The sequence below is a fragment of the Madurella fahalii genome, assembly GCF_045866475.1.
Source record: "Madurella fahalii IFM 68171 DNA, scaffold_5, whole genome shotgun sequence".
Classification (NCBI taxonomy): Eukaryota; Fungi; Ascomycota; class Sordariomycetes; order Sordariales; genus Madurella; species Madurella fahalii.
In genome coordinates this window covers 4,207,482-4,226,639 of record NW_027263975.1, presented here as the reverse complement: position 1 = coordinate 4,226,639, position 19,158 = coordinate 4,207,482, and the positions used below count along the sequence as shown (strand labels likewise).

The 19,158-nt window shown below is 48.1% G+C and overlaps 3 protein-coding genes across 3 annotated transcripts; 1 reads left to right on the top strand and 2 right to left on the bottom strand.

The window, feature by feature from the left end:
- Positions 1-4,992: 4,992 nt before the first annotated feature.
- Positions 4,993-5,910, bottom strand: MFIFM68171_09842 (uncharacterized protein; the record flags this gene model as incomplete). The annotated part of the gene is made up of 3 exons (XM_071065261.1): positions 4,993-5,090; positions 5,150-5,742; positions 5,789-5,910. The coding sequence occupies 3 exons, from the start codon at positions 5,908-5,910 to the stop codon at positions 4,993-4,995; spliced, it is 813 nt and encodes a 270-aa protein (XP_070921362.1).
- A 7,018-nt stretch (positions 5,911-12,928) lies between these two features.
- Positions 12,929-15,223, bottom strand: MFIFM68171_09841 (uncharacterized protein; the record flags this gene model as incomplete). The annotated part of the gene is made up of 2 exons (XM_071065260.1): positions 12,929-14,825; positions 14,874-15,223. The coding sequence occupies 2 exons, from the start codon at positions 15,221-15,223 to the stop codon at positions 12,929-12,931; spliced, it is 2,247 nt and encodes a 748-aa protein (XP_070921361.1).
- A 320-nt stretch (positions 15,224-15,543) lies between these two features.
- MFIFM68171_09840 (uncharacterized protein) lies at positions 15,544-16,973 on the top strand (the record flags this gene model as incomplete). The annotated part of the gene is made up of 2 exons (XM_071065259.1): positions 15,544-16,688; positions 16,748-16,973. 2 exons carry the CDS (start codon positions 15,544-15,546, stop codon positions 16,971-16,973), a joined length of 1,371 nt encoding a protein of 456 aa, XP_070921360.1.
- Positions 16,974-19,158: the final 2,185 nt, after the last annotated feature.

The window sequence follows — 19,158 nt, the reverse complement described above, 5'->3', positions numbered from 1 at the left end:
CACGCAACAGGTGCCGCGCGGCTGCAAGTGGTATCGTTGGATAGGGCTTTTCGAGAGGAATTGATTGATGTAGGTTGCAGCTTACCACAAAATTATGATGGCGGCTATGGGGGGGATTCAAGTGAGGGGACGAATTTTTTTTAAAATATTATCTAAATAATATATATAATAATTGTCTAGTAGCTTGCCTAAAGTAGTCTAAATATAACTTTGGAAGGTCGTAAGAGCATTTATTAGGCTAAAAGGTATAACAAGATATTTAAACAGACTATATTAGATATGGAAAGCCGTCTTCTATTCGTCTTCTTCTCGGATACGAATTCGGTAGTATACCTCTTTCAGGTCTAACTTTATAAAATACTTTACTCTGGATACTCGGTCTAAGAGTTCTGAGATTGATAGTAAAGGGTACCGATTCTTAACCGTTATCCGGTTAAGTTCATAGTAATCTATATATAAGTATAGAGTACTATCTTTCTTTAGGATAAATAAGATAGGACTTACAGCTAAACTCTAGGATAGGCGAATACAGCCTTTTACTAGGTTTTCATGTAGATATTCCTTTAAAATCGAAAGTTTATATCGTAATAAAGGGTAAAGAGGTCTAATAGGAGGAATAGTATTGGAGAGTAGATCAATAGTATAATCAGTACTTTTAAAAGAAGGTAGAATATCTGCGTTACTAGAGTTTATAATATCTGTAAAGTCTGAAATTTCAGAGGGGATGTCGTCTGGTTTTCGGAGGGGATTCTCCTCTTCCTCCTCTGGAAAAAGCACCTCCGGCATATCTAGGCACTGCATTAAGGAATAAATATAAGCTTCTCCTCGATATATTTTTAAGAATTTCTTCGGGTTTTCAATCTGAATATACTCCGATTCCGTTATAAACTACTATAAATTCCCTTCTAGGTATAACAAGATCTTATAGGATATTAAACTTAGTATCCTAAGAAGAATAGGGAAATCGTTTGTAATAAGGGGGTAATTGATAACAGTATAAGAAATGTATATTCTCTTGGTAATTCCTTAGCAGTCTATCAACTTTAAAGGAACTTTATAAATACTAAATGCTTTAACGATATAATAGTCTATAAACTGAATATAGGGTAATTGCATCCCGATCTATCGGAGTTTCCTCTACTTTACGAACTCCAGAACAATAATATCAATCTCTACTCCAGTATCGAGATCGACTATAATAGATTTAGGGGCATAGTTCAATAAGGTTATAGAAGTATATATTCGTTCTTTAATTGGAACCCCTAATACATTATATTCACCGACGTGATCAGGGTTTACGTCTGCCAGTATCTACTGTTTCCCCGCCGATTTAGGTGCGATCCCCTATCTCGGTAACTGGGGTACCTAGTAGCTTTATTTACTGATACTCTCTTTTGTAGGCAGTTATTAGCGAAATAGATATTACTACTATAAATAAAACAAGTTAAAGGGTTTCCTTAACTGTCTATAGAGTTCAGTTAATTAAAATGAAATAGGGTTGATATAGGATAGTTGTTAGGTTTCGTATATAGCGTTATTGACTATATATTTCGTTGGTAATAACGGGATGATAATGCTCTTCGAGGATAAAATAACGATTTATAGGTTAGGGAAGAACGCGATGAAGGAGAAGAGTAAGAAGGATGTTAGGACGAATATTTAGGAGCTTTTTAAGGTTTTCGGTACTAGAAACTATATTAAATTTAGGTAGCGAGTTTAACTATCTTTTCCTGAATCTCTAGTTTATTATAGATATATAAGTTGATATAGTTGCTAATTATAGATAAAACCTTTATATAAAAGATAAGAGTATAAGCCTTTTATCCTACTTCGGGAATTAGGCTTTAAGGGATTCCAAGTACTAATGAAAGTCTAAAGAAAACTAGTTTTCTCGTTACTTAATATTATTAAGCTACTTTATAATAGTAGATTCTTAATCTATAAGATCTTAAATACAGTTTAATATCCAATCTTTAAACATTTTCTAGTCATTTTCAGCCTCTTATCATATATCTATTGGAAGATTATTATAATAACTATACTATCGATTATAAGGATATTCTTCTATTTAATCTAAAGTAAAAAGGATCCGGTTTATACCCGTTTTAAACCGTTTCGAGTCTCCTATAAATACTTGCTATAGATCTTAGAGCTATTCTAAATAGCGTCGATAGGTAGTATTATTAGGGAACTGAATTAGATGCTTTACCTTAATCGCCTTTCGGTCCTTATTATAGTCACTAGAACCTACTGAAGGAGAATGATATCGCCTGCATTTCGGTAAGGATTCGCCTAGTAAGATGCCTAGCTTCCGAAGCAAACTCTCTTCTTGTTCTTGCAGTTATTTCAGTGCTTCCAGTTGCTGTATCCGAAGACGGGTTGATTCCAACAAGTTATTATGGTAAGGAGCTTGACGCGGAACCCGGGTATACGAAGATATACGAGGTCGAAATCCTGGTGATTCCGACCAATGAAGGTACATAGGATTTATAGGTAATTGGGAGGTATTTTCTCCTGGACTCGACTCTACTTCTAACTCACGGGAGGTACTTATCGTAGGTGCTATCTCGGCCAACGGTAGAACAAAAGGATCAGAATTGTAAAGGGGGTTGTTCTGGGAATACGTTGAGGGAGATGGACTACGATGTCTTAGTACTGAAAAGGGTTCGATCAGTAGGCAATAGCTTCACGAATAGCCTCCTATTGTCATTGACTATACAGAGACTGATCCTTACGGATCAGAAGTTCTCCGCGTGAGAGGGTTTCCTACGGGGTTCTTATCTACCCTAGTACAGTGACATCATCCACCGTCATTCGGCCGGTTCCCCCGGTCTGGCCCAGAGGGCTCTCGTTACAGTTTTGAGCTGGCTAATGGATTTGGGCCGCTTGGTGGAATATAACCTAGTTCGACAGCTAGAACTGGAGGTCGAGGAGGCTGAGGAAGAGGAGGAGATGGTGGTAGACGAATCTAAAGACGAGGGCTAGAAGCTCTCAAGGCTTTATATAAAGCCTTCCTTTCTTTTGCAACTAACTGGCGTCTACTGTCAAAAGGATCATGTACCAAAGGATCAGGATCACAGGATCTATTGTGGGAGTCAAACCCATGTACTCTATTGAGTTAAGGAAGACTGGCAGCTAACTGCGCCACTGTACGGACGTCATCCTATACGTGTATCTCGTCTATAAAAGAAGCAAACTCTCTAGCAAAAATAGACGGGACGGAGGACAAAACATAGGGACAATCAATACAATCAAGACAAGACATATAAAAATCCTAAACTGTCATTTCCCAAGATTCAGAGGTGCCGTGTTTCCGACATCTACTACTGTTATTTCCTATTACTCGTTTATATAGATTTTTTACTCGACCTATAGGTACGGTTTCTCTATGTATATAGCGGTAGAAAGTCCTGCACATCCTATCTTCGGTACAGCGTTGTAGGAAGAATAATAATATATACTACTCTATCTCTAGGATTTATCTTATACAGACTACACTCTTCCTAGCTCCTAGTTACCTTAGCTAACATACCTCTAGTTTGGGCTCCCTACCTCTATTAGACGGTTAATTTGTAACAGTAGGAAGAGTGTACTCTGTATAGAGCAAAGACTGGGGATAGAGCATATCGCTAAAAAGCTAATTAAGAGCTTGATGCTCTATTGCCCCATAAGGCCGAAGATAGAACACCATCGGAGATAGCATATCTATATAATCACTCGTCTAGGAAAGAACTATCTTGGGCTCCTCAGTGGGCATTGAACTTGTTAGCTTTGGCTACTATTACTGTTGGGAACAATCGTCGAGAATATTTAGGCTTCGCCGAGTCTACTACCCACCATTGAGACCCTCCTTCAGTCAACCATTTCAGGGGCATTGAGCTGGACGAATTCTTGACAAGGTCAGAAGTTGGGCAGAATAAAGCGGCTCACTATGATAAGCGGCTCGCTATGGAAGTAAAATGATTCTTACTCTCCGCCGCCCGGCGCAGCTACGCCGTGGCCTTTCTAGCCGGATGTTCCTTGCTTTCTCGGGCACCGCGTTAGCCAATAGCTTCGCAGCGAGAACTCCATCTCTCGTTACGCTCATCTTTATCGTCCGGTCATTCGGGCTATCCCTAAGCGCCAAGGCGTGGGCCTTTTTCCGCGTGTTATGCGGACAGTTCAACCCGGCTGTCGCGCTGGGCTTGTTTCTGGTCGGTGGCCTCCCGACGATGCGCAGCGCCGTAGTTATTCCCGCACAACCCCTCGGAAGGCATAGCTGCAATGCTGGTGGTATCCGGCTTATACCCTGACCGCGGTGTGGCCGTGAACACGGCCCTGGGTGGAGGCACGAGCGTGGCACAGGGCTTGTTCATCGAGGCGCTTCCGACGACGGAGGCCGGTGCTAAGTCATTATAATGGCCACGGCCGAGAAGCACCACGTTACGTTCCTGGCGCCGGTGGCTATTGGGTCTTCTTTCTTCCTCACCTAGGTTATCGGCGTCTACTTCACTAGCGGCTCGCTCAACCTCCCTTGATGCTGCCATTGTCCTGGGCCGGTGACCGGCTTATTTCTAGATCTGCATTATCGGCCCGATTCATGGCACCATGCTGACTAGCGGCTTTTACGTTCTTCTCAGAACCCTGCTCTTGAAGGAGTGTAACCCCGGCCGGAACGCGGATAATCTCGAGAAACAGTCATAGAAAGGAAAGCAGGATGATTCGAGCTCCGAGTATTCTATTCCGTTTTTCGCATTGGGTAGAGCAGGGGTGGATGGGAGGGATGGAATGAGGGAACATGATGTGATTGATACCAGGAGGCGATGCGGAATTGGGACTTTGGGGGGGAAGAGGATTAGAGGAGATACTAGGGGCGTCAGAGTAAGACGTATCCCGTATTATACCTAAATGAGTAGCCATGATTTACCTGCGGATGCAACTATTAACTGGATATATTATTGGAAACGATATACTAGACCAGGACAACTTTGGGGCGGAAAGGGTGCATTAATCCTACCCAGTCCACACGGCAGGCCCCGGCGGTTTATACTCCAACAGTCTCATATCCTCCTGTTCTACTTCGGAAAATTGGTTCGATGGCACCTGAAGACCTTGAGACATGACGGAGTCAGCAATATATTCTAGGTATATGGAGGAAAATAATATTTACCTGGGTCGTTTGCTTTGTAGGTGCCGGGGAACCTGGCAAACCCTACCGGAGTCCCTCCACCGGGGCCAATAATATTGACAAAGGCGCAGTTGACATACCACTGCTGATAGCTTGGTACAAAGTCTGTAGGCATGAAGTGCTCGATGCGCATCAGGTATTTGCCTGGGGGTGTGGTTTTTGGAATGGTAAAGTTGTACTCGGATTCCATCACCACTGACCACACAGAATTGTTCAGAGGGCCCGCATACGCAATCTTGAACCAATCCCCATCGCCCCGGTAATTTTGGAGGTCATCGTTAGGAGCTCGGGACAGGTAGACGATGGTCGGACCGGGATGCCAGACATAGGGATACCAGAAGGGGGTATCCGGACCTAAATTTTGTCCTCTGTTCCCAGAGCCATCAACAGACACTCGAAATCCAACTTCAGACCCAGCGAGAACATCAGCCGTTTCAGTCTTTGCGGCCGAGTCGAATGCATTCCTGCCGCAGGTGATATTTGGGTCCGCAGAGTCGAGAATGGGGGGTAATTTGAAGAACTGATAGCCTGGAGGATATGAGGAGATGTTGATTGGCACCGAGGAGGCTACATCACTGCACCCTTGTTAGTAAGTCTCTTACAGCGTTGGCTTGTCCTTACAGGACGTATTTCCATTCCGGAGTCTCGGTGCCGTTGACGAGGAGCATCCCGAATGCGCTGTGGCCCAGAGCTCCTGGAACAAGCACGGCACCCAGGGCGGCAGCCAGGACTGTTTTCATCATGGTGAATTGTTGTGATCAGTGGACGGGAGTGCCGTGCTGCGGGCCAAAGAGCATGGGTAGATCAATAAATTCCAACGACATTTTAAGTTTCCAAGCCCCAGACCCGGAAATCTCAGACCCAGATCTTATTCTAAAGCGTTCGCTCTCATGGATTTACCCTAACTGCTAAGGACCCAGTGACAGTGCATGTGATACATCGACAGCCACTAAGGCGACGGGGTAAATGGAACTATCGAATCAACAAGTGCGGAGCATCTGCCTTGATTGATGCAGTAGTCGGCTAGTCAGATAGACATAGGGATTGGCGTAGCATTAGGACTACTGTAATATACCGGCAGGACCCTAATTAACACATCACATCTTAAGGACCGGTTAAAATAGATCCCATTCATTCGAACCATTACGAGCACACTTTATCTGGATCTCCCATAAAACTATTGCATGAGGTTCTCCATTGCGTAGAATTTTTCTCTACTGCTTAGGCTAGGGTAAGCCAAAGTTAAGGTCGTGGCAACCCCAAATCCCAGGAGGTTTGGCTAGGCCTTTGGACTCCCCGACATAATTAGCCATGATGACATTTACTAACAAGCGCCCATCCCTCCTCAGCCAGGCGCAGAACTCGGTACTCTCGGCAAGCGTTTCAATCTTGTAGCCGTATAGAGCTCAGCCGTCCCTCCGAGCCTTTGCGGCCGAGCCCCCTTCCAGGCAGTGCTCCATCAAGTTGACGACACGCCCCATAGTCCGATCCTTGAGCTTCACATCCAGGACCTCTCCCAGCCTGCCAAGAGCTAACCCAGCCGGTTGCGGGATGCCGTAGCATTCCTCAAAGAAGTAGACGTCCGCGTGAGACAAAGGCGCTTGCCGGTGTAGGGATCTGTCAGAACTGAGGAAGGGACGTAGCAATGGAGCACACGAGACGCAACGATGGTACAACATAGGGCGGACACGTGAGAGCTAGGGAGCATTGCCGCCACCACTATATGCCCACCTTAAGATCTACTCCATCGTAACTTGTACACTACTTGCAGTTAGGCACTCTGGTCTTTCTTCCTTCGAGGAACTGTCACAAACCGACCGTATAGGCAGCCGAGAAGGCTGCAGCTTGGAACGCCCCGCGTTCTGATAACCAATCGTTGAGACGACCAACCAGGATAGTCAGGGAATTATCATCGTTATCACTAGTACTGCTGGTAAAAATGGGATAAAGGTCACGAACGTTACTAGTAATAGTGATGATAGCCGATATTATTACTAGTAATAGTAGTAAAACATATACGTGAGAACCAGCTGGGGGGTTCGGTGTTAGCACAGACAGAATGCTCCGGCGCCGCAGTATAACCTAGTTTCCAAAAGCAACAACAATGCTGAGACAGACTAGCGTAGATATCACGTTACAGAAGCGTCGAAGGAGCATACAAATGGGGCGGAAATTAGGGTAGTAAGCGGGATAAGTAAGCCTAGATACCTTTATTAGAGGGCACAAAGAGGAGAATAGGGAACAGAGCTTAAGGGGGAGGTAGAATTCAATGAAACTACTATTCTACATTTATTGCGTCCTCTATTTCTACATTATATTGAGTTGGGGAAAACAGTCCCCAGAGGGCAGGGTCCCTCTGGTCATAGCGACACAGTTGCTAGGATGGTGCCCCGGGGGCTGGAACTTGCTGTAGGACCCATTTTTCTTTCGCACCATAAGTAGGGCCGCCCTGGCCATTGCTCCTTAGACAGAAGAATTAATTCAGCACTCTTTTCCACACCTGTTGCAGGCTCAATTTACGAGCTTTCTTTGCGTGCAAAGTGATCTCCCTCTGACCAGAGGGAGCTCTATCTGTACATGTTGTTTTGATCTTGTTTAGGCTGCAGGGACCCAATTTGTGGTGGTGTCGCCTGGCCTGTCTTGTCTAAGGTATCTTATCTGTCTGGCATTTGGCCGTCTTTGCCCTCCCCCTTATTTTGGCGGGTCTAGATGTGTGTTTCTGCACCATTTCACTGCAAGCTGCCAAAGACGATACTGTACGAGACCCAGTTCAATGTCAAAGCACGCAAGAGGTTATTGTGATAACTCTCCTGAGCAGTATGCTCGGGTTTTGAGAGTGGCAGTGCACTGAAGCGTTTTTTATATCCCGGGGCGGATTGGATTGGTCATGTTGCACCTGTCCAGGATGGCTCGAGCGGAGAGCGCTAAACCGTCATTGTGAGTGTTGATACCACCTTGCTGTCTACATCTACTAGAAGAGATTCCTAGTAGCTTCTTGTGAGAATATTATAACCGAGATGTGTACAATTTAGCTAATTGGACAAAACCGTGTCTGCTGCTGTCTCCAAGGGGCGGCTGTCCAACAGCTAGGATATCAAGTCAATGAAATTTTCAAGATACCACTTAAGCTTGTGATCACTGAAATGGAGCGGAAAACACACATCCACTCCATCAACAAAACAACAAGATAACAAAACAAGGGGAGGGACAACGACTGAGAAACCCGACAACAAACCAGGATTCCCAGCAACGTAGCTTGGACCAAAGTAGCAACAAAGACAGGCAGGACTCCCTCTGATCAGAGGGAGGCCGCAAAGACAGCTCCCAATGGAGCAAGCAATCGAAAGAAAGAATTGGTTGAACTATTGATCTTGACTGTTCTTGACTGTCGAAGGCCGACAGTCAGGACAGTCTTAAATACAGAAAAAAAAGTGGGTCCTCAGTCCGATCACCTGATCCAGCCCGGAGGGCCGGGAACCCGACACCCCGGACCTACACCGCCGGACCCGAAGTCCCGAAGTTGTCTTAGAGTGCTATCCGGCCAGTGCACTATTCCCCACTTCAGTATTGGGGTTCGAATACGCACATCCAGCTTAGATATCACCCTCTCTGGGTCGTACAGTACAAGGCCAGCTCCGGCAAACCCCCCTTGGATATTCATTTCTGTGATCGAAGCAAAAAACGCCTCTCTGAACGCACAGAGAAATTCCAACTTGCTGATATATATGATATTCATCCGCATCAACTGCTTAATTTGGCCACTATACGCCTTCTTCAACGGCCCAAAACAACCAATATCTAATAGCTGAAGTAGGTGCGAGGAGTATAGAGGCATACAGAGTGTGATAATATTATGCTCCTAGCAGTAGGTCTCGAATTCTTCGGAGTAGTAGCTATCGTGGCCGTCAAGGATAAGCAGCCGATGTATATCCTTTATACGAGATGCTGTATGGAAATCGAAGTGCCGAATCCAATCTATGCCTTTCTCATTGGTAGTCCAACTATTGTTAGTTGTTGCAATGCACCAAGTAGCCGGAAAGTTGCACTCTTGATACCAATTGGCGAGGTGATATTGCCCAGCTAAGATAATAAATAGTAGGATGGCCCAGCCTAAGGCATTAACTCCTTAGATAACTATAGCCTACTCTCGATTACCAGGCTGGGCCTGTTTAGCCCTACTACGACTATCTGAGGTAGTAACTACTATAGAGGCGATAATAATGCATATCATAAACCTAGTCTCATCGAAGTTATATAAGTTGTCGTCGAGAATACTGTATTTGACCTTAACGTTGTATACAAGTGCAAACCACTCGCGAATAATTTTTGAATCTTCGCATTTGGCCCTCTAGTAGTCGTATTTACGCGTAAAACGCGTTCGAAGTTCTGGTTGGCACTTGACGAAGTTGTAAGCCCATCGTACGCCAATAGGCGGCGCATCGCGTTCGCGTAGCAATCGGTTGGCCATATCTTCCACGTATAAGAGCCGAGGATGGAATGCGCGTATACAGAGCTCAGTTATATATTGAACAATTGTTTGCTCTTCTAAATCTGTAAGTTTGCGTGAGTTGGCTGGAATATCGTATCGTGAAGGTCGGCTGACGCGTCGGCGTCGAAGAGTATCTTTGTCAACATCGTAGGTTCTTGCTATAGCTCGGACTTTAAGCTTTGGGTCTTTTTGAAGAGCTGCGAGAGCCAGATTTATCCTCGCTTCGTAGGAAGGTGTTACCATCGTTGGTTGTAGAGTAATTTGATGTTTTGTGCAAAGGCAGGGTGTCGCGTGGAAAGTAGCGCACTCGCTTGTCTGGCGCACTCGCTTATCACGCACGTTACTTAGAGAGGATAACGTAGTATGAGTGTCTTGCGCTTAGAAATCTGTATGTGGGCTACATCAAGGTAGGTTATCGATTCAAATCCAGCTCTCCTCACCTCTTTTGTTAGGCTAAAAGAGTCACATACCACCTATCGGGGCTACCCAGCTCCCACTGGCTGTCAGATAAAATGCAGGTTTAGCATTCTACGACTAACAATCGTGGAGCTCCCCACCTTTTGGTGTAGTTGGTAGTTTACGACACTGGCTTCTCCGAGATATGGCTGTCGTCTCGGGGCCCGTATTGGATTAGGTCCCCGATATCGTCCAAACAACGAACCAGGAAAAACCGCTAAAGCTCTAATGCAGAAAAACCTAAAGCGCTAGGAGCTAAGACCGAGGTTAAGAAATTCAAGGGTAATTAGAGCAGACTGCCTAATATAACTTATTACCTAGCCATAGCTACTGTTGAGACCATTGCGAACAATCGTCGTAAACACTTCGGCTTCACCAAATCAATTACCCATTGTTAAGGCTTTCCTCAACAAATCCTTTCAGAAGTATTACGCGAGTACTGAAAAGCTACGGATATACGTAGCTGTCTCGCGAATATTTTCGCGTTCTGGGCCTCATAACTGTACACCCAAGATTGTTTCGGTCCTTTCTAGATTAAGACCTGAGTCTTGCCCCATTAGGGAACGAGGTGGGGGCCGTGACTCAGTGCAATAATCAAAACTCCGATTTCGTGTAGCAAGAACAGCTGGGAAGACTTCCCTGTTGAAAAGCAGAGCGAATGTGGGCAGCTTACTCGTGTTTTCCATTTCTTTATCTCTCTCGCGGATCGCATTAACCTTGAACTTACCCCAGCTTATGTCCCCAAAATTACATCTTTGGCCGAAATATAGGGCGCCATGCCGCCCCTATCTAACCAGCATCAGGCATACTAAGACTTGTACCCGCGACAAAGACCACCAGAACAGCGGAGTATGTTGCCCCAGCTAAGAACATCTCCCACGTTCTTGCCTTTGTCAGCACCGCAAAGAGCATAACGGCCATTGCGGCGGCCAAAACGATCAATATTAGCCGCAAGAGTGTGGTTTCCAAAGCGTTGATAGCCATAACCGGCAGCAGGAGAAGCAAAATCACAGCCCAGGCCATTAGGGCATGTGCCGTCCTGCTGATCGTCGCCCCGGAGAATATATAGACGTTAGGGTCGCGAGACGCACTGCAGCGTATTTCCTAGAAAGCGGCATTAGTTGTTAATGGCTCGTCTGACAATATGGAGCGACGAGTTAATGCACTTGCCTTTCCGAAAAGTTCAGCGGCCCAGATTACCACTCTTTCGAGGAAGAGCTCTAGGGTTACCAGGAAGGCGTCCGTTTGCGTTGCTAGACAGAGCAAATCATCCGCATTGTCCAGGTATGCAAGCTCGGCCCTCGCCAAAGAGCCCGTGGCCTCCGTCCAGTTTCGTATACTCGTAAGGTCCGAATGCTGTGGTTTTTCGTACTTAAGGACGCGGTGGTTGCGCTCCAAAAGCTCGTCTGCAAAAGTATTAACTGCCCGTCCCGTTTCTCTCGCCCCTGCCCAAATCGCTGAGGTTATGAGGACAGATCTGACAGAATACGTACCATACTCCCTCAACGCCAGGCCAATCTCATCGAGGATCCGTTTCCTTGTCTCGTTACGATCCCGGCGGCGATTACCTAGATAAAGGGCATTCGTCTCTTCTTCATCGGCCGCATCGAGTTGTGCCTCGAGAACCGAAATCTGATCCTGCTTATGCAGGAGGAGACGTGATCGAAGTCGCGAGAAGCGTTGGGAAATGTGGAAAGGAGGATGTGCTCCGGTAATCGCTGCGAATCGAGGGTAGCCAGGGCGATAATCCTCAACTGTATTGCCGTTTTGTCAGTTACTTCGCTTTTTTTTTTTTTTCCCGGGCCCTTGAGAATAGATCACCTTGCTTTTTGCTCACGACATCTTGCCGACTGTAGGGCAGGATGCTGTGCGGCGGTTGGCGGGCCGTTACGGGTGACGTTGTGGAACATCTTGGCTGGTGAGTGTCAGATGTACGCGCTGGCTTCGTTCAGCTTCATCGTGAATCATCTATCGGGTATAGGAAAAAGCAGGCTCGCTCACCATTACAAATATCGGATTCGTTTCCGGGCGGCATGATTAGGAAATGTTATTTTCGTGGCTTGCAGTGGCTCTATTTGCTTTTTCCCCCTCTCCCCCTCCTCCTTTCTCTCTTTACACTTTTATTCTTTTCCATTGGGTAATAAAGGGGCAGGCCGGGCGGCTCCCTCCCTGACTTCCAGTTGCATGCATACCAGCTGCGCAGTGGCGAGGTATTTAGGCATCAATGCGCCCCACCTTGATACTCCCCTAAACCCCAACACAACTTTGTGCTGCAAACTGCCTTGCACGATAAACTACTTACTAGGTCTAGAAAGTTTTACGTCTCAGGGCTGAGTATATATAGCCGATGCTAAGAGTTCAACGGTGAAGAAAATGCCAACAGAAGATATGTAAGTAAGCGATATTGTTCTCGTGTTCGGATGTGCTAATTCCGAGATCCTTACCTAGCGTCGTTTCGGGACAGCGGAAAGATCAACCTGACGAGGATCAGTGGCGGGCCCAGATTAAGAAAAGCGCTAAGGCACAGCCCCCAATCTCCTCCAATCAGTTGCCATAGTCCTCACTGGGATGAAACAGGCCAAATTCTATGTGGGCGACGAGGTTTGGTTTGACCCAGGGGGCTCCAGGCCGCGGGAGGGTCCCTACCTAATTGCTGTCGTGAAGGGGAATGGGAAATATGCTCTGTGCTACGACGACGACGCTAGCACGCCAGTGCAGAATGCGGACGACGTAGATGAATCGATGTTGAGTCGCGCGAGTTAGAGCTGAGTTGCGGAGACGCCGAAATGGATTGGCAATAACGACTTTCTTAGCCTCTACTTGCCAATAGCTACACCTTGCCTGAGAACTTCTAGAATCTTGGTGTCAAAGGCTGCAGCCAGGTTCGACTGCAAAGCGTCATCCAGATCTACTCCAAACTCTCCAGTTAGGCATGTTCGCGTCGCATGCTCATACGACGAGCCCATAACGTGGGCCAGTGTTTCCTCTGAGATCTTCACTATCTTTTGTCCCATCTGGTAAGGCGATAGGAACTTCCGCTCTTTCTCGCTAAACAGCTTCCCAACCAGTCCCCACATCCCAATCTCGAGCAGCAGTATCCCGTAGGCGTAAATATCATGCTCCTTCCGATGATATTTTGTCGGGGCGCCTTGTCTGTCGGGGTGGCGATACACGTTGAGGTCAAAGTCCTCCACAAAGCGACCCGTGGAAGTGGCCATGCTTTCGCGAGAATATGCAAACCCGCAGAGATACGGCTTTGAATAGTCAACTCCGCTGACCTCGTCGTAGAAGAAAACAACGTTGTGGCTCGCGATTCCCTGATGCACCCAGTCCACAAGGTGCCACTTCAATATAGCTCTTCCGACTTTGTAAGCAATGTCAAACCGCTCACCTAGAGTCGGCTTGTATTTGCCCGCAACACGGTTGATGATGTCCCGTAGGGATATTTGCTGCGACCGAGAGCCTTCAGGAATTGCGAAAACCAAGCCGTACCTCCCAGCTAGTGGCTCGTGAATGAAACGGAGGCACTTAAGTGTATGAAAGTCGGCTGACTTGGATGAGCTGAGAAGCGTGGCAAGCGTCTGCATGCTCCGTCTTGAAGATGCGAGCGCAGGCCGCTCGACAGCGCCTTCGCTATACTTTTTGCATTCGACAAGCACTCGTCCTAGCGAGCTAATCTCCTCTATGGCAAAGCTTTGGAACCGGTCGTCGGGCTCAAAGGGTATCTCGCCCGGGCCTGCCTCAATCCCGCCGTCTTGATCAACCGCGACGTTGAAGCGTGCTGCTAGTCTCATCTTGAGGGCGTCCGCAAACCCCAGGTCTTGCAAAAGCTTGTCATCGATGGCCTTCAATAGTGTCTGCTCCTCTGCCAGCTCTGGAAGCGACATGACATTCCGTTCGATGGCGCTCTGGACCGGTTTGAGAGCTTTGTCCAAGTTCTGCACGACATGTTCCGATAGGTCATCGATACCCGAAGGTGAAAGTATTTCCGTCGGCTGAGAGCTTCCCAGATATTTTGCTAAGCCACCTACAGTGGCGCCGAAAGCCCTCCAGCTAGACCATACGTCCCTTTTGGCGGTCTCCGGCAAAGCCGAGAAGTTTGACGTAGAACGGTGCCCATCACTCTTGCTAGAGGTATACTGGTACACCGCAGTAGCTGAACGGATGATATTTTCAATAACGACCCTCGATACAGCGCGAGGGGGATTGATTTTCAGCCACTCTATCACCTCTTCGAAAGCTTGCTGGTCGCTATGACTCATAGAGAATTGCAGGGTCAGCGAAGCTACCTCCATTTTTGCGCCCGGCGCATCCACAGAATTGTATCGGAGAGGCTGTAGATGTATTGTGCCGCCCTTGCGCTCCAGGGGGTAGTACACCGCCGACTGCCCAAGTCGAGATTGCTTGGTTGCCATGTTCTTGTGCGCGGAAGCTACAACGGCGTGCCCCACTTGATGCAACTGTGAGCGGAGTTCCGCTATGAGGAGTGAAGTGAAGGACTGAGGCCCCGGGCGTATTGTCTTCTCGCCCATCCCGCAAGCCGCGAACAGCTCGACATTTGGAGGGATCGGGCTACGCCGGCGGGCCTGGTTGTCTCTTGCAGCCTGGCCGCCGTAGCAACAATCGAGGAGGACAAGGACTTCCGACTTGTGTTGCGCGAGCTTTGGCTGAATATTAGACCACTTCAGAAACGGGGAGTCTTCATCCGGCTCGCTAGAGGATGGTTAACCGGATTCAAACATGCCAAGGCTGGAAACGTACGCGCACCAAACAGACTCTCGATCCTGTCCTCGATCGTCGTCTGGATTCCCGTGGCCCCCGTAGTGGAGAATTAATAGAGTGTCTGGCTTCCGGTTTCTGAGCAAGAAATTGCTAATCCTCGCATCCAGCTCAAGCTCAGGGTCATCGGTAGGGATTTCGTAAAGCTCCACCTTATACCCGAAATCGCTGCTGAAAAGTTCGGCGATCTGTCCAGCCTCCTGGAAATATCCTCTGTCGGTGCAGTCTCTCCAGTAAATTATCAACACAGCGATGTGGTCATAATTCGATGATCTCCGAAACCGGTCCTCGAGGGACTTGTTGAGCGCACTCTTGAGCGCCGAATCGCTCATGATTCTGGATTTTCATACGTAAGTCTCAGAATCTGCGTCGACCTGACGAGTGGGATCGATCGCGAAGTAGCCGTGAGACGGATCGCGGATGAGAGGTGGATTGGCATTGCTCCTGGTTACCAGTTCCAGGCACTGATGGAATTTCTCGATTTGCACGTGACATGGGTAGTCTTAGGCAGCAACGCCGAGGCCGCAAGAGCGACCAAACTCGGCTCCGTACCTGGCATCCACCTTCAGAGTGGTTGGCGTTCGTGGTTAACAGAACACTCCGCAGAAAAGAAAAACCGCTCGACCGTATTTGTCATACACACATTGTCGGGATGTTCTTATCGCGGCCCAATGACTCCGCCATATCCCTGGTGGGTGGGACACAGCGGGCAGCGAGCAGGCGCTTCTTCCCACCTCCGGACCCGGACTTGGACCATCTGGAGCTTTCCTTTCTGAGAGTGGTCGGCAGGAATGGCGTCCCCATGGCGGCCGCCGACGATATTCAGCTCGACACCTCCGCCACCGAGGCTGGCAGCCTGAGCCAGTTTGGAGCGACTATGCAGGTTTGCAAAGGAACCTGGAACGGACAAAGAGTGGCCGTCAAACACATTCGCAAAGACCATGTCGGGGATTCGTACAAGCGAGCTCTGCGCCAGGTGAATTACGAGCTCCAGCTGATGTCCAAGCCATCGCTACGCCGCCACAGAAACATTACCAAACTGCTCGCAGTGTGTTTCGACGATGGCGATCCCTCGGCGGTTGAACCTTCGATCTCAGTTGTTCGGCCCGGGCTGCTTGTGGAGCTTGCACATGAACAGTATCCCGACTTGAGATACTTCTTCGATCGTGGCGCGAGCCACATGAGGCCCAATCACCTACCGTTTGAAACGAGTGCAAGCCTAGTAGCAGATATTGCAGATGGTATCACGGCACTACACGATCACGACATTGTCCATGCCGATCTCAAGCCCGAAAATGTTCTCATCTTCCCGGATTCCCAGTGTCCAGGAAACGTTGTCGCCAAAATCGCCGATTTTGGGTATGTCGGCATGACCGTTTATAATAACGCCGGTGTTCGAGCGCCGCATCCCGAGAGCCGGCCTGGCGGTGGTACAGCCGAGTGGAGCGCTCCGGAATGCCTGCAGCACCCTGATTACTACAGGGAGAGTGGCTCACTAGAACATCCCAGTTATCAGTCCTGCATCGACATATACTCATTTGGGCTCTTGTCTTGCTATATCGCCCTAGATGGCCAGACTCCACTCGAGTATGTTCCCAATCTGTCGGAATCTAAGCTCTCCGACAGTTTGCTCGGCAAGGTTGTAGCGAAACTGAAAGAGTATTACCGCCAAGGCATAGTGGACGGTGAAGGTTCCTTCGAGGAGGTTGCAATAAGCATCGCGCATGAAACGCTTCGCCTTGATTCGGAATCCCGCATTCAGTCTTTGAGATCTATCCGGCCAATGCTCTTCGGCACGTAAGTTCTCCTGCGCCGCTAACATTTCGTTGGATGTCCTAACCCGTATGCACCGGAAGTGGGGTGACGCCCAGAGGCAACGAAAAATTTGTCCTCAACTTCAATCTATTCCCCCAGTCTGCGCATGAGTTCAGGTGCCAGGGTCTCTATGATGCGTACTGGTCTTCGCCGCCGGCTTTTCGCGCCGAGGTCTTGAAATCCTTCCAAAGAATTTCTAGCGGGCCATTTGGGCAATACGTAGCTCCCGAAGTTTGGGCCTGTTTGACAAAAGAACCTAAAGTGTGACACACAGAATTTCATCATATCAGATTCTTCTACTCGGCTTGTAATGACTCCTCCCATTCTTGTTTCTTTTCCATTAGGTAGCGTGCGTAATAAGCGAGCGACGCAATCTAATGGGCCTTGGGAGCCTGCGCAACAAAAGAATGCTAGTGCTAGTTCTCTGGCACACAGCCTCGTTCCCTTGGTTAAGTGGCTAGCTTAGGGGGGTGGAGGGCTAGTGCAAGTCATTGTAGCCCGAGCATTGTAAATGTGGGCTACCTGACATTAGCCTTCAGAATGAATCTGTATACAAGTCTCAGGTGCTCAGACCTGCTGGGCGTGAGGGGAACTTTAGCCGACCTTGCAGCCATTACTAGTCCTACCGTATAGACCAATATATTATTAGTATAAGCTTTTCAAGCTCTATATTGTAGCAGTGATCCCATTAAAGTGTACGCAATATTAGTAGAGCAAAGTGAGATAACACCCCGATGTTTACTACTATAGAGATAGGAGATAGTTTCCTAAAGAGCTTTATATCGAGTTAAGAAAAGTTGTTTCCAGGGACAGAGGCCCTCTGGTCAGACACACTTACTAGGGTGACGATTCAGGGGCTGGAACTCGCAGGGGACCCATTTTATATTACACCATAAGTAGGGCTGTCCTGGCCATTACTCCTTAAACAGGAGAATCAATTCCAGAGTTTTTCTACACTTGTCGCAAGCTTAATTGAAGAGTTGTCCTCGCGTTCAAGGCAGTATCACTCTGATCAGAGGAAGAGCTATCTGCATATGTTTTTTGACCCGGTTGGCTGCAGGAACCTGTTGTTGTGGTTACCTGGCCTTGTCTGTCTTGCCTGTCTGGCATTTAGCCACCTTTGCCCTCCCACTTGTTCTGATCGGTATGTGGGTGTAGATGTGTGTTTCTGCACTATTTCAATAGGCGGCAATGTCTGGCGAAAATAAGCCTATGCTGGTGCTTGTGCAAGAACTTATATAGTCGCTCGCGCCCTATCCTCGTTTTCCTCCTCTGTCAGTAGTGTCAGCACAGCACTCGTCCAGGTCAACAAAGCACCCACCAAAATAAATCAACCGCACTGAGGGCAGGCAAACAAATTAAGAGCAGCGACAAGATCTGTCCCACCGACCAGTCGTTCTCGGACCCGGTAAATCTTCCATCCCGGCTTTCCTCAAGCCCCCACCATCTAAGCGAGGTACTCAGAGCCAGGCTGGCTGTCCACCAAATGGTTTGGAAGATATGCGACAGCCCCAGCGCTGGGAAGTGAGGCCGCCAGTGCATGAATCTCTCGTGTATGTCGTGCCGCGAGAAGCATCTCTCGACGAGCTCGAACGGCTTCGTCAAGAGCCACTTGGTGAAAAATATCTCCGCGTCAGGAAACACATACGCGAAGGCCGCCCAGTAGCAAATGGATAGATATATGACCAAAACCACGCCTAACAATCTGCATGTGATGCAGCGTCTTCTAATGTCCTGGGAGCAAAGCACCGGGCCCCGTAGGGTATCCCCAAGCCCCTCAATCTCAAACTCAGCAGCTTTATCACCCCAATAAACCCCGAAGATACACAACGATACAAAAAGCAGAGAGGCAAATACGATCATGAGAGAGATACGTAACCAAGCCACTGGGGGGTTCCGCTGGAAGTAACGTCGCAGCGACAACACTGAAGCCAGGTGTGCACTGCACGAGAACATGGCTAAGTTAGTGATCAAGCTGAAGTGGTACACTGAGATAGCATGGGGCAGCTTGATATAGCCGATGAGAAGGATAGTGGTGCCCGTTATGAGTTGCTGATCGCTCAGGCTGAGCATAAACCGGTCGAGAACCCGCAACCAGCGCTGACGGCTTGCTTCGCTGCTGAAGCAAGGCTTCCAGAAAAGCCGAATGTCTCCGTATATCAAACTCGTCAGGAGGGATGCGGCGATGGTGACGGATGCTGTGAGCATGAACGCAATCATGACCTAAGCGTCAAGTTAGCTGATGCCAAACGTCTTTCCCTCGAAGACACGAACCCCGATGCCTGCAATGTCGGGCTCAGCATCCAGCCCACTTCGGGGATTGCAGTCAACAGTCAGGTTATTAGAGAAATTTTGCATCTTGGCCAGTTCCGGGCGGTGGGATGCATTTCGGGTTTGGTAGGCCAAGGGCCAGAAACATAGATGTACTCAAGAGTTGGGATGGCTGTACGCC